The 12,300-nt window shown below is 37.8% G+C and overlaps 2 protein-coding genes across 4 annotated transcripts; both read left to right on the forward strand.

Moving 5' to 3' along the window:
* Positions 1 to 907: 907 nt before the first annotated feature.
* LOC111799599 (ESX-1 secretion system protein EccA1-like) lies at positions 908 to 5,831 on the forward strand. 3 transcript variants are annotated; one of them, XM_023682999.1, is made up of 8 exons: positions 908 to 1,256; positions 1,744 to 2,116; positions 3,259 to 3,369; positions 3,467 to 3,565; positions 3,680 to 3,790; positions 3,882 to 4,185; positions 4,895 to 5,034; positions 5,119 to 5,831. In XM_023682999.1, exons 2-8 carry the CDS (start codon positions 1,979 to 1,981, stop codon positions 5,653 to 5,655), a joined length of 1,440 nt encoding a protein of 479 aa, XP_023538767.1. In that variant the 5' UTR covers positions 908 to 1,256; positions 1,744 to 1,978; the 3' UTR covers positions 5,656 to 5,831. The 3 variants fall into 3 exon arrangements, with proteins under 3 accessions (XP_023538767.1, XP_023538768.1, XP_023538769.1); XM_023683000.1 differs by having other exon boundaries at positions 1,747 to 2,116; XM_023683001.1 differs by having other exon boundaries at positions 1,804 to 2,116.
* Positions 5,832 to 6,631: 800 nt separating this feature from the next.
* Positions 6,632 to 10,726, forward strand: LOC111799664 (U11/U12 small nuclear ribonucleoprotein 35 kDa protein). Its single transcript, XM_023683096.1, has 8 exons — positions 6,632 to 6,863; positions 6,956 to 7,053; positions 7,944 to 7,995; positions 8,194 to 8,264; positions 8,627 to 8,717; positions 8,794 to 8,869; positions 9,475 to 9,553; positions 9,767 to 10,726. The coding sequence occupies exons 1-8, from the start codon at positions 6,725 to 6,727 to the stop codon at positions 10,121 to 10,123; spliced, it is 963 nt and encodes a 320-aa protein (XP_023538864.1). The 5' UTR covers positions 6,632 to 6,724; the 3' UTR covers positions 10,124 to 10,726.
* The last annotated feature ends 1,574 nt before the right edge of the window (positions 10,727 to 12,300 follow it).

Raw genomic sequence — 12,300 nt, forward strand, 5'->3', positions numbered from 1 at the left:
ATATGATACCACCTGTAACGATCCTAGTCAATATAGGTTTAGCTATGATACTATCTGTAACAATTTTAGTTAATTTAGGTTCGACTATGATCCCCCATATAACGATCATAGTCAATATAGGTTTATCTATGATACCACCTGTGATAAGATAAAGAATCACTACAAGGGGAATAAGATTCGGATTACCTTGTTGATCGAATATCTCAAGGCAAGAACATTGTTTGAGATTCGAATCACTCCACAAGTAAGATCAATCATGTCTAGCTTGAATGATTCTTGTTGATGAAATATCTCAAGGCAAGAACACTTGATTGAAATTCAAATCACTCCACACGCAAGATTGATCATGTCGAGCTTGAATGATTCTACATGCAACCGAAACTACATAGAATTGCAATGAAACTTAGTCATTAGCTAAAGAAAGCACAAATGCTCCTTTTACTATATTTTACGAGTTTACCTACAAATACAACATACATGTCTTTATATAGCCTCAAAATGAAACTATTAAAGGCATTCTAAGAGTGGTAACATTCATAATTTATGACCATAATGAGTCACAGCCTTAAAATACATTAACTCTAAATTACTCTAAATTGTAACCCACCGAAAATTTATAACAATCAAACTTCATTCTTCTTTACATCTTTTGATAATTTATAACAATCAATGTGGCATGTATTGAAACATCTTTTGATAATTTTGACAATCTTTCCTTCACATCTTCATTGAAGTATATTGTATGATTGATGTCTTTTGGTTCATATCAACCTATAATTCAAAAGTCGAGCCATTACATTCGCCTAGCTTAAATGGGTTAGAGTTTCAATTAGGTCCTTCCATTATATATATATATATATATATATATATATATATATCATATAATGATAGGCATAGAATTGGCAGACTTTTCCGTTGAATGCACACAATCCATGGGAAAAAGGTGCAAATTTCAAAGCAAAAGCAAAATCCGGCGCGAAGGATCGTGGGAATGCACCGTCGACTGGCTACCATTTCCGCCACTTGGGTTCTTCGAAACCGACAGATCCTTTTTCCTTCTCATTTTCTCGCCATCCACGCCCCTTTTTCCGCCATTTCTTCTTCTTTTCTCCTCCGTTTCTCTCTCGTTTCGCTTCTTTTCCAGATATCTTTCTTCCCTCTTCTCTCTTTCTCTGGTTTCATCTCTGTTTCTGGGGGGCCTCTTTCACTTTTCTGCCAGATCGTTGCGATATCGAATTAAGAATCCTCACTCGTCGGTGAGTTTGCTTTTTATACCATTATTAGAAGTTGTGATTGCTGTTGTTGATCGTTTTTTTAAAGTCCAGTATGTTCTTATTTCAAATCCATTGGTTTTGATGAGGCATCCCATCGCATGTTTTCTTTTATGTATGGCTTTCTGATCTTCTGTGGGTGATGCTTTATTTCTGTAATTTGGTGGTCTGGGCTGCTGCTTGTTGATAATTAAAGAATGAACCCCTTAACCTTGCATTGAAATTTAGACGCTTAGATGGCATTATTTCCATGACATTCCATAGAAAGAGGGATTCCTAGTATCGATGTTAACCATGTTGATGGATGATAAAATTTTCAAATACGTTATGTGAACTTGGCATATATCAAACGGAACTTTAGCCAATTGTTGTAATGGTTCAGATTGTCCTTTTCTTCTACTATGAAGTGTTATGTAATTTGGTGGGAGCTGTTTTTTCATTGAAGTGTCAGAATAATATTTAATTTCTTCAGCAGGGTGAGGGTTTCTAAAGCTTGATTAAGAACAGGGGAAAACTTAACTTGCTGATGCAGAGAGCGGGCTGTAGGTTGGGGACTTTCCTAGCTGCTGCCATTTGATTTTGTGGTGGAAAGGAGATATAATATACTCATCCATCTTCTCTGAGATCTCCTTTTCTCCCTCTACCATTTTCCTCTGTCTTTCTTCCTTGAAGGTGTGGTTAGCCTTGCCATATCCCAATTCGAAGATATGCAGAAGCCTCAAGATCAACGGTCAAGGCCTTCCAAACCCACTACTATTCATAGCTATGCTCAATCTGGGAACATTCTTAGCCTTCAAAAGCTGCTCCAAGAGAACCCTGGTCTTCTTAATGATAGAAATCCTGTTGTATGTTCTCTTTCTTGAACAACTTTTTGGCATTTTTATGAGTTTTTGTTATCATTTTCATTTCTAAGTTTGTATATTTGTTCATCGGGAAGTGACTTTCTTATGTGAATCTGAATTGATTTGGTGATATGTGTGAGATAAAGGACTTCTTCATTGTTCCTGACTTTGTATGCTTGAAACTGGCTCCGTATGATTATTTTGGTGCTTTAATTTCATTGTTGGGCAAGAATTTCTGGAGTATATAACTTTTATTTGACCATTATTTCCAATATCTTCCATCCAGGATCTTTTCAGGTGTTTTTGGAGCTTATTTTGCTCTATTTTATTTTTCACATCTGAAGATTTTATTATTAGATATATCCCATGTTAACCATCCATTCATCTCCTTTCTTCCTTTCAAATATGAATGCTAATGATACTTGCTGGCTTAAGACTAGAATTTCAGTTTTCATTTTGAATACTCTGTCTCCATTTCATACTTTTCTAAGTAATTCAATGAAGAAAATGGTGCGATATATTCTTTGAAATTAACTCCAATGCTGTTTTTTTTTTGCTCATGTGAGATCCCACATCGGTTGGAGAGAGGAACGAAACATTTTTTATAAGGGTGTGGAAACCTTTCCCTAGTAGACGCGTTTTAAAACCTTAAGGGGAACCTCGGAAGGGAAAACCCAAATAGGACAATATCTGCTAGCGGTGGGCTTGGGCTGTTACCAATGGTATCAGAGTTAGACACCGGGCCGTGTGCCAGCAAGGAGGCTGAGCCCCAAAGCGGGGTGAACACTAGACGGTGTGCCAGCGAGAACACTAGGCCCCTAGGGGTGGATTAGGGGGCCCCACATCGATTAGAGAGGGAAACAAGTGTCAGCGAGGACGCTGGACCCCGACGGGAGGTGGATTGTAAGATCCCACATTGGTTGGAAAGGGTAACAAACATTTTTTATAAGGGTGTGGAAACCTCTCCCTAGTAGACGCGTTTTAAAACCTTGAGGGAAAGCCCGAAAGGGGAAGAGCAAAGAGGACAATATTTGCTAGCGGTGGCCTTGGACTGTTACAGCAAGGATTCAAAATATAGAACCAATTTATCTTGTTATTTATATTACCTTCGGAGTGAAGCTTATGGATTTCAATGCCTACTTCAGATGGGACAGACACCCCTCCATGTGTCTGCAGGCTATAACAGGGCAGAGATCGTAAAATTTCTTCTTGTCTGGCAAGGTCCAGAAAAGGTCGAGTTGGAAGCCAAAAACATGGTAGGTGTATATATTCTTTATCGCGGTAGTGTTTTTCGTTAAATTGAACTGTAGTGCTCAATTATTGGGTAGAGCTAATATTCTCTTCTCTCTGCAGTATGGAGAGACCCCATTGCATATGGCAGCAAAGCATGGGTGCAATGATGCAGCACGGGCGCTACTCGCTCACGGCGCTTTTGTTGAAGCCAAAGCAAATGTGCTATATATATTGCCTTTTAGTTATCTCTTCTTCATTGATTCTGCAATGAAATACATGACTCATGGTGATTTGTTGGTTGAAATGTCTGCTTTTATGTATTCCTTTATGCAGAATGGGATGACACCATTGCACCTTGCCGTCTGGTATTCACTCCAATCCGAAGACTGCGCCACTGTCAAGACATTGCTTGAATATAACGCCGATTGTAGTGCGAAAGATGACGTAATCCTTCAATATTTTGCTTGCAATATTCTCTGTTCGCCATTATACTCCATAGAAAATGGTACTAAATAGGCTTGTCTCTTAAATGCAGGAGGGTATGACTCCCCTAAGCCATCTTTCGCAGGGCTCGTGTAGTAAAAAGTTGAGGGAATTGTTGAACCAGCATTTAGAAGAGCAGAAAAAGCGAAAAGCAATTGAAGCATGCAGTGAAACTAAAGCAAAGATGATGGAACTCGACAATGAGCTCTCGAAAATCGTGGGTTTGCACGAGCTTAAGATCCAACTCCAGAAATGGGCTAAGGGAATTCTTTTAGATGAGAGACGCAGGGCCCTTGGCCTCAAAGTTGGCATAAGGAAGTCACCTCATATGGCATTTCTTGGCAATCCTGGAACAGGTAATTACATATAGGAGGCAGAGTTTGCTATAGCTATTTTGTTCCTATTTTCTAAAAATGATCCGACGTCCCTCAAGAATTCCGGTAAATATATCCGTTTACGTATGGATTTTCATTAGCATACGTAATACTAGTTACTATGGCCTACTATGACCCCGGTTGATATCGGTTTGAGTTCTCATTTTTGAAGATTAAGCTGGTAAATGCTACTACGACCCATGAGTTTCTTTGTTTTGTTATATACTTTTTACGAATGTTTTCAAAATTCAAGCCAAGTTTTGAAAGCTAGAAAGAGTAGTTTTTGTTTTTGGAATTTAACTAAGAATTTAATTTTAACCCTACCAAACGAAGCTTAACTTATATTGTAACAATCCAAGTCCACCGCTAGCAGATATTGTCTGTTTTGGCCTGACACGTATCGCCGTCAGCCTCACGGTTTTTAGAACGTGTCTACTAGGGAGAGGTTTTCATACCCTTATAAGGAATGCTTGGTTCTCCTCTCCAACCAATGTGGGATCTTACATATTTGTGACAATACCAGTCTATATTTATATGATTTTGGGATTGTGAATATCTGGAACTTTTATATCATAAAGCATGCATTCTTTTTGGATGCTCGGTCATATATGGTCGCTTAGCTAGTCGTGCTAGCTAACAAAACTTGTATTTACCATTATGGTTCACTTATTGTTGTTATTATTTTTGAAAGGTAAGACTATGGTAGCTCGAATACTCGGAAAATTGCTTCACATGGTTGGCATCCTACCGACAGATAAGGTAACAGAAGTACAGAGAACGGATTTGGTTGGCGAATTCGTTGGTCACACCGGTCCGAAAACCAGGAAGAAGGTACACCATGCGTGGCTTTTAGCCTCTGTTTTTTAAGTCACTTGGAACATAGCTTTATGTATGGATGCCACCTCTGACTTTCAGATCAAAGAAGCAGAGGGCGGAATACTTTTTGTCGATGAAGCCTACCGACTGATACCAATGCAGAAATCCGACGATAAGGATTACGGTTTGGAAGCTCTGGAAGAGATCATGTCCGTCATGGACAGTGGGAAAATCGTAGTCATATTCGCTGGTTACTGCGAACCGATGCAGCGCGTAATATCTTCAAACGAAGGATTTCATCGACGAGTAACCAAATTTTTCTACTTCAATGACTTCAATTCAGAAGAATTAGCAAAGATCCTCCATATCAAGATGGATAACCAAACAGAGGATAGCTTGTTATATGGCTTTAAGTTGCATCCTACGTGCACCGTAGAAGCCATTTCGGAGCTGATCGAGAGAGAAACGCAAGAAAAGCAGCGTAAGGAGATGAACGGTGGTTTGATCGATCCAATGCTCGTAAACGCCAAAGAGAATTTGGATGGCAGGCTGAGTTTTGAGTGTATAGACACAGAAGAACTGTGTAGTATTACAATGAATGATTTAGAAGCAGGCCTTCGTTTGCTAACAAAGTAAGATGAGTTGGTTCATGCACAAACTATCAAATGTTCTTTGGAGCTGTTGGCAAGCTGAAAGGCCATGCTTGTGGAGATTTTAGGTGATTTGAGAATGTTCTTTAGGATTTCTAAAGAAAAATTAATTTTTATGATATCTGTAACGAACTCTATGTTATAAATTTAAATTTTCTCTTATCGGTGGAACTCGAAAAATGGAAGAAAAAGTCTTTTAGATATCATTATTTCTTTATATAGTCCTCTCTTTCGAAGTTTTTAGAACGCGTTTATTAGAGATAAGTTTCTACACCCTTATAAACAATGCACTCGTCCCCTTCTCCAATTGATGTGAGACCCCCAAATCTACCATCCTTTGGGGCTGTACCTCTCGTTCCCTTCTCCAATTGATGTGGGACCCCAGATCTACCATCCTTTGGGGCTCAACCTCGTTCCCTTCTCCAATTGATGTGGGACCCCAGATCTACCATCCTTTGGGGCTCAACCTCGTTCCCTTCTCCAATCGATGTGGGACCTCCCAAATCCACTACCCTTTGGGGCTCAGCCTCTCGGTCCCTTCTTCAATCGATGTGGGACCTCCCGAATCCACCACCCTTTGGGGTTCAGCCTCTCATTCCCTCTCCAATCGATGTGGGACTTCCCAAATTCACCCATCGGGGCTCAACATCTTGTTTCTTTCCCCAATTGTGGGATCCCCCACAATCCACCACATTCGAGGCTCAACTCCTCATTGGCACATTGTCCGATGTCTAGCTTTGGATACCATTTGTATCGCTTTAAGCTCACCACTCGCAAATGTTGTCCTATTTCAGGCTTTCCCTCAAAATTTCCTCAAGCCCACCACTCGCAAATATTGTCGTGAAATATTGTCCTATCTCAGGTTTCCTTTAAAACGTCAAATTGGAATCATACACTAGCTGAAAAAAAAAAAAATTTAAAAGCACATTTTTTTTGAACTTGATTATAACTCCAAACAAACTCGTTGGAGTGTTGGTCAATTCTCTCTCTACTCTGTAGGTAAAAATCTCGGCTGAAACGAGGGGGAGTAAGACGACGAGTGGGCTTCGCGCGCCATGAGCGGGAGCAACGTAAGCAAGGTCTTCTACGCCGAGAATTACCATCCAATTCAAGCCGGCAGCATCGACGGCACCGATATTCTTCCCCACGACAATGCCGTCTACCGAGCATTGCTATGTTCCTCTGCTGGCCTCTGTAAGTCTCTTGCCTCTAATTTTCAGCGCCAGTTTGTATTTGTTGATGTTCTTAAGCTTATTCTAATCGACTGTTGGGTCTGGTTTCGGCAGATGATCCCCTTCGCGATCCCAAGGTCTTCGGTGACCCTTATTGCACCCTCTTCGTTGGTCGCCTTTCTCATCTGACTACCGAAGATAGTCTTCGTAGGGTATTGTCTACTGACCTCTCTAATTGCTTATTATTGACTGATTCTGATGAGTTGATATGAATTAGTTACCATTCGGATCGTGGGTGGAGGGGAGATTGAAGTATAAAGGAAGGAGGGAGTTGAAGGATTCTATGTTCTTGATAAATTTTGATACGGAAGAGACCTTAGTAGCCCTGATAGGGCAATTTTTCCCTTACAGAACTTGTTGGTTGGAACATTTGAATGGCCACCATAACTATGAAGGTCCTATCTTGAGTTTAAATTGTACTAACTTTGTGCAACGTAGGGTTTTGGCTTCAAATAGTTAAGCTACATCTTAAACTTCAAGATGGAAGCCTCTTTAGAGGATCCCGTATCCAGCACCCCAACCTAAAAAAATGGCATAAAAAAGCCTTATCTAGGTTGGAAAATGTGAGATCTCACATTGGTTGGAGAGGGGAAGGAAGCATTCCTTATAAGAGTGTGGAAACCTCTCCCTAGTAGACGTGTTTTAAAACGTGAAGCTGATAGTGATATGTAATGGGACCAAAGCGGACAATATTTGTTAGTGGTGGATTTGGGCTGTTAAACCGTTTGAAGCTTAACACAAACTAAGCTTTAACAGCTATTTCCTAAAACGGTAAAGATTAGATTACTCAAGAGGACTGAGGAGAGAGCATCCATTCAGACTGTTTTGCTCATGATGTGTAGCCTTTCTTTAAAAAAACTGACTAGAAAGGAATTGAGCGTATTAGAATTTTTCTCGATCTCTGGATTCTCAAAAGCTTGCTTTCCTATTTTAATTACTTGCACTGTTGCATTTGATATTGCATCTATAATTTACTGCTTTTCTTTTTGTTTCCCTTTCTTCATCTCATCGGCTGAAAAAAAAAATGAATTTCATCTTTCAGGCTATGAGCAAGTATGGTCGGGTTAAGAACCTACGCTTAGTCAGACACATCGGTGACTTTCTTATCTAGTTCTGAATTTGATCTTTTATTTGGTTTTGGGTTTCCTGATTAGTGGTTTGGTGCCCAAAAATTGATCACATTTCCAATATTCGGGATATTTATTCTATAAACATTTTTTATGTTTAACAGATTACTCTGTTCAGGGAAGAGTCAATAATGTTTCTCATGAAATGTGCATGATGTTTTGCAGTAACTGGTTCTTCACGTGGTTATGCTTTTGTTGAATATGAAACTGAAAAAGAGATGCGACATGCATACAAGGTGGTTCAACTTCTCGAGTCCTTTAATTTCACCTGAGTTTATCCTTGTGTTCTTGTTTTTGGTTTATTTTTTTATTCATTTTCTGTATGGTGCCTAATAGCAATCAAATTTGTGGGATGTGATGTTATATTGCGTTTTCTTCAAAGATCACTGGGTTTTTTCTTAATGAACTATTGATTCCTGTTGTTTGTCCAACCTTTCCTGTATCTCTTATCATTCATTCATAGAAGTTCTCGGTCTGATCATTCTTGGAGACAAAAAAACCTCCAGTTATTTCATTTTTTTCTTGAGAAATACAATAATAAGTTTGTTTTGGTGGCAAATGATATTGATGTCTGCTATAAATTAACTTTTTTCTTCAGGATGCTCATCATTCAATGATAGATGATTGCGAAATTATAGTTGACTACAATCGACAGCAGCTAATGCCCGGATGGATTCCACGGAGATTAGGTAAATAAAAGTTCTTTAGTTTCACAAAATATTACCCCTTAAGTCTATTTGATTGTATTTGTGCTATTTGTAATAGGAGGGGGACTTGGGGGTAAGAAGGAATCTGGACAACTTCGATTTGGTGGAAGAGAAAGACCTTTTCGAGCTCCCTTGTATGCTTTGCTTCCCTGATTATATATACTCTCTACTTTCTTTTGCATGGATTTTAGTTCTGCTTCCTCGATTCTCATGTAATGCGAAATAATGTTTTGTTGGCATATAAACATGGTATGGTCTGAACTTCTGTTATACTTGTCTTCTCCCAACACGTCGTTACTTGATCGGTCATTATACACCTTGAACTTGGACTCAGCATGGTTGTAGGCTTTCATCTCATGTTGTACGCCTGTCCCTGGAATATTCTCCTTCCTGTTGAATGACTGTTCTTGATGATGTGATTCCTCACTATTTTATCCTTGATTTTGCTTCAAAAAAGTGTTCTGCACCTTGAGTAATAAAGTTATAAGAGACATAATGATAATATGTCCGAGCCCAATCGATAATATGTAAATTCCTGTTATTTTCCAATCTTATAGTTATGGCAAAGAACTTCAATCATTAGGTGGCTTTCTTTTACTTCTGGTGACTTTATTTGCTTAATCAGGGCAGGAGGGTTTGATCAGGATTTTCTTAATCAGTTTCTTCATTAGTCATTCTTTTCGTGTGCATTTACGTCATCCGCTGACTCAACGTCTCTATCACATACCCTTTTGTGCAGACGTCCGATACCTCATGACGATTTGAAAAGGCTTGGCATTACTCCTCCACCTGAAGGAAGATATATGTCCAGGTTTCAGGTAACTGTTAAAACAAGAAACATATAAGCTTTATGAACTTTGATTTTCGTACAAATTGAAGAACCTTAATGTGTGTTCACGGTGCCGATCTTCTGCTCTTGTACTTGATATTTTGTAACGCAATGAACGATCACTTGACTTAAACTGAGGTCAGGATACTGCGACACCGGAAGTAATAGATTTTTTGATGGTTCCTTGTTCGTTCTACTTTAGGTACCTTCTCCTCCGAGAAGAGAAACAGATTCGGTACGTAGGGAAGAAAGCTCCGGTGTGAAAGATTCCGTGGAGAAGGATGGACATAGTCGAAGTAGTTCTACAGATGGAGATGATTGGTCTCATACGAGGAGCCCTGATGGCTACAGAGGGGGGCACTCTCACAAGGGGAACTATGAGAAGATGAAACATGAATCTAGAAGGGGTTCAAACGACAAGGAAGATTATTATCAGAGGAGCTCTTCTGAGAAGGAAGATCGTTATCAGAGGCGCTCATCGGACAAGGACCGATCTCGCAGAAGGGATTCTAATGATAGAGATGATCACTCACGGAAACGTCACAAATCTCGCAGATAGACTCTCCATTATCCCTAAATTTTCCCAGTTTCTATTTAAGCTATTCAACTAATGCTCATCTGAGGCATGCAGGCATTTGAGGATGAACTTGATTGCTCAATACACGAGTTCAGGTGACGTATTTGTACCGAGTAATCTGCTGCTGGCAAATGTCGTCCATCCATTAACCGAAGGGAACGTTATGAAATGATCACATTGCTTCAAGTATTCTGGGTATCTACCAAAGGCCAAAAAGTTCCTAAAGGAGGTGAGGATATGGTATTTGGTTAATTTAGAAATATGCAAGTATATAGGTGCTGTGAGTGTTATGCTGAGAGGAATTTCAAGAACAAGTTTGGCAACAAGCAATATGTTGGCATTTCAGTGATACTCCTTAGTGTTGTTTAGAAATGATCAATGATACTCTATCATATCATTGCCTTTATGCCCGAGATTTGAAATCTAGATATAACAATCCTTATTTAAGATTCAGAATTTGGATTTAACACTGGATGGCCCCGCTACACTTCTGCATCTCCTACGCAAATAGTTACATGGAGTTTCTGTATTGAATCATCGAAAAGGAAGGTACATCTTGTTGGTATAGATATTGATTTTCGATTTTTTAAACTTGTTGGTATAGGTAATTACTTTCAATTCTGTTAGTATTTTCTTAGTCATCTTATTTTTAGGATCACTCTCATTCGGATTTGGTCTCGGTTTATTCATGTATCGCTCATTCTATTAGCTTTCACCTTGGTTCGTCCCCAAACTACATTTTACTAGGAGAGGTACCGCTCTAATACCATTTGTAACAATTCATACCTAGGATTTGGCACATGATAACCTTAGCATTCTCCTGTGACATGGACACGTTACTTATTTTTTTAGAATAAAAATTATTCTCACATACCAACGTGAGTCCTTCCAGCTTCTTTCGCTGTCATGAACAGAAATGTAATCAAGTTGGCTTTATACAAAAATATACCTAAGGGTCATATTCGGTTCAAGAAAATAAAACTGACTCGACCTGCGTTGGGATATGTCAGATCGGTCAACGTCGCCATAAAATAAAAATATTTAATTTCAACGCTCATGCTATATTACAAATAAAAAAATTTAATTTTAATGTCATAAAAGAATCAATTATTAAAAAATCCAACTCTATAATATGAATGGTTATTAAAAATAATGCTAACAAAAGGGCTATTTTGACAAACATGCTATAGGTAGACTGTAACTCTCTCCTTTATTTTTTATTTATTTTTTATTTTCCAATTAGAAAATTTATATAAAAATAAATAAATAAATAAATAAATAAATGAACCAATGATTATAATCAACTGCCAACCTGCCATTCAATGATTCTCCCTTTTGCATCTTTTTTAACCTAATTTTAATTATAATTCTCCCAATAATTCCCAATAAATTAACTAATAAAAAAACTCTGCAATTTGTCAAATTATAATAATTATTAAATAAATCACTGACAGATTTATATTATTTATTTTTATTCCGCCTTGTTAATCGTGCCTCTAAACCAATGAATACCTGACACGTCGCAAATTAAGCCCACCGGTTTTGTCCGGGTCAAAATGGTAATCTGTAGACGCTTATTAATGATTGAACCTCACGTTACAATCCATAGGGCAACCTTTTCTCTCTCTAAAATTATTATTATTATTATTTATTTATTTATTTAAATTATAAGGTTACCAATATAACCCTCCCTTTTAATTCTTAATTAAAAATAATTTTACCCGTCAAAATATATTAGTCATAAGTTCGAACATAGAAAGAGAAACGGCCACAAATTTCAAGAGATTCGAGCTAAGAAACTAGATATATTCCTCCACATCTAAACAACCAAAATCAGCTCAACCGTGATATTTGATTAGACCGATAAAAGATAATAAACTTTAAAAAAGAGATTTAAAAAGTTTAATTTTTTTATTTTTAAAAATTGAACATTTTAAAAATAAAAAAATTAAACTTCTAATCTCTTAATTTAAATATATATATATATATATATAAATTTTGTAATTGAATTTTTATTATTTAAAATTGTATTTATTAATTTAATTATGGGTTGCCGACATACACTGTTTGGGATCTCGAGATTAGTTAAAAATTGAGAAAAATAAAAATATATTTTAAAAAAAATTGTAGAGAGAGAATGGGAGGTGGAGTTGGTCGGA

The sequence above is a fragment of the Cucurbita pepo genome, chromosome LG08 (genome assembly GCF_002806865.2).
Source record: "Cucurbita pepo subsp. pepo cultivar mu-cu-16 chromosome LG08, ASM280686v2, whole genome shotgun sequence".
Taxonomy (NCBI): Eukaryota; Viridiplantae; Streptophyta; class Magnoliopsida; order Cucurbitales; family Cucurbitaceae; genus Cucurbita; species Cucurbita pepo.

What these genes read in the sequence shown, in the direction of transcription:
- LOC111799599 (XM_023682999.1), top strand. Translation starts at nt 1,979, where the DNA reads ATGCAGAAGCCTCAAGATCAACGGTCAAGGCCTTCCAAACCCACTACT. An exon ending in TTAATGATAGAAATCCTGTT is followed by an intron (nt 2,117 to 3,258) that starts GTATGTTCTCTT and finishes TGCCTACTTCAG; the next exon opens with ATGGGACAGACACCCCTCCA. An exon ending in TCTTGGCAATCCTGGAACAG is followed by an intron (nt 4,186 to 4,894) that starts GTAATTACATAT and finishes TATTTTTGAAAG; the next exon opens with GTAAGACTATGGTAGCTCGA.
- LOC111799664 (XM_023683096.1), top strand. Translation starts at nt 6,725, where the DNA reads ATGAGCGGGAGCAACGTAAGCAAGGTCTTCTACGCCGAGAATTACCAT. An exon ending in AGATGCGACATGCATACAAG is followed by an intron (nt 8,265 to 8,626) that starts GTGGTTCAACTT and finishes TTTTTTCTTCAG; the next exon opens with GATGCTCATCATTCAATGAT. An exon ending in GATATATGTCCAGGTTTCAG is followed by an intron (nt 9,554 to 9,766) that starts GTAACTGTTAAA and finishes GTTCTACTTTAG; the next exon opens with GTACCTTCTCCTCCGAGAAG.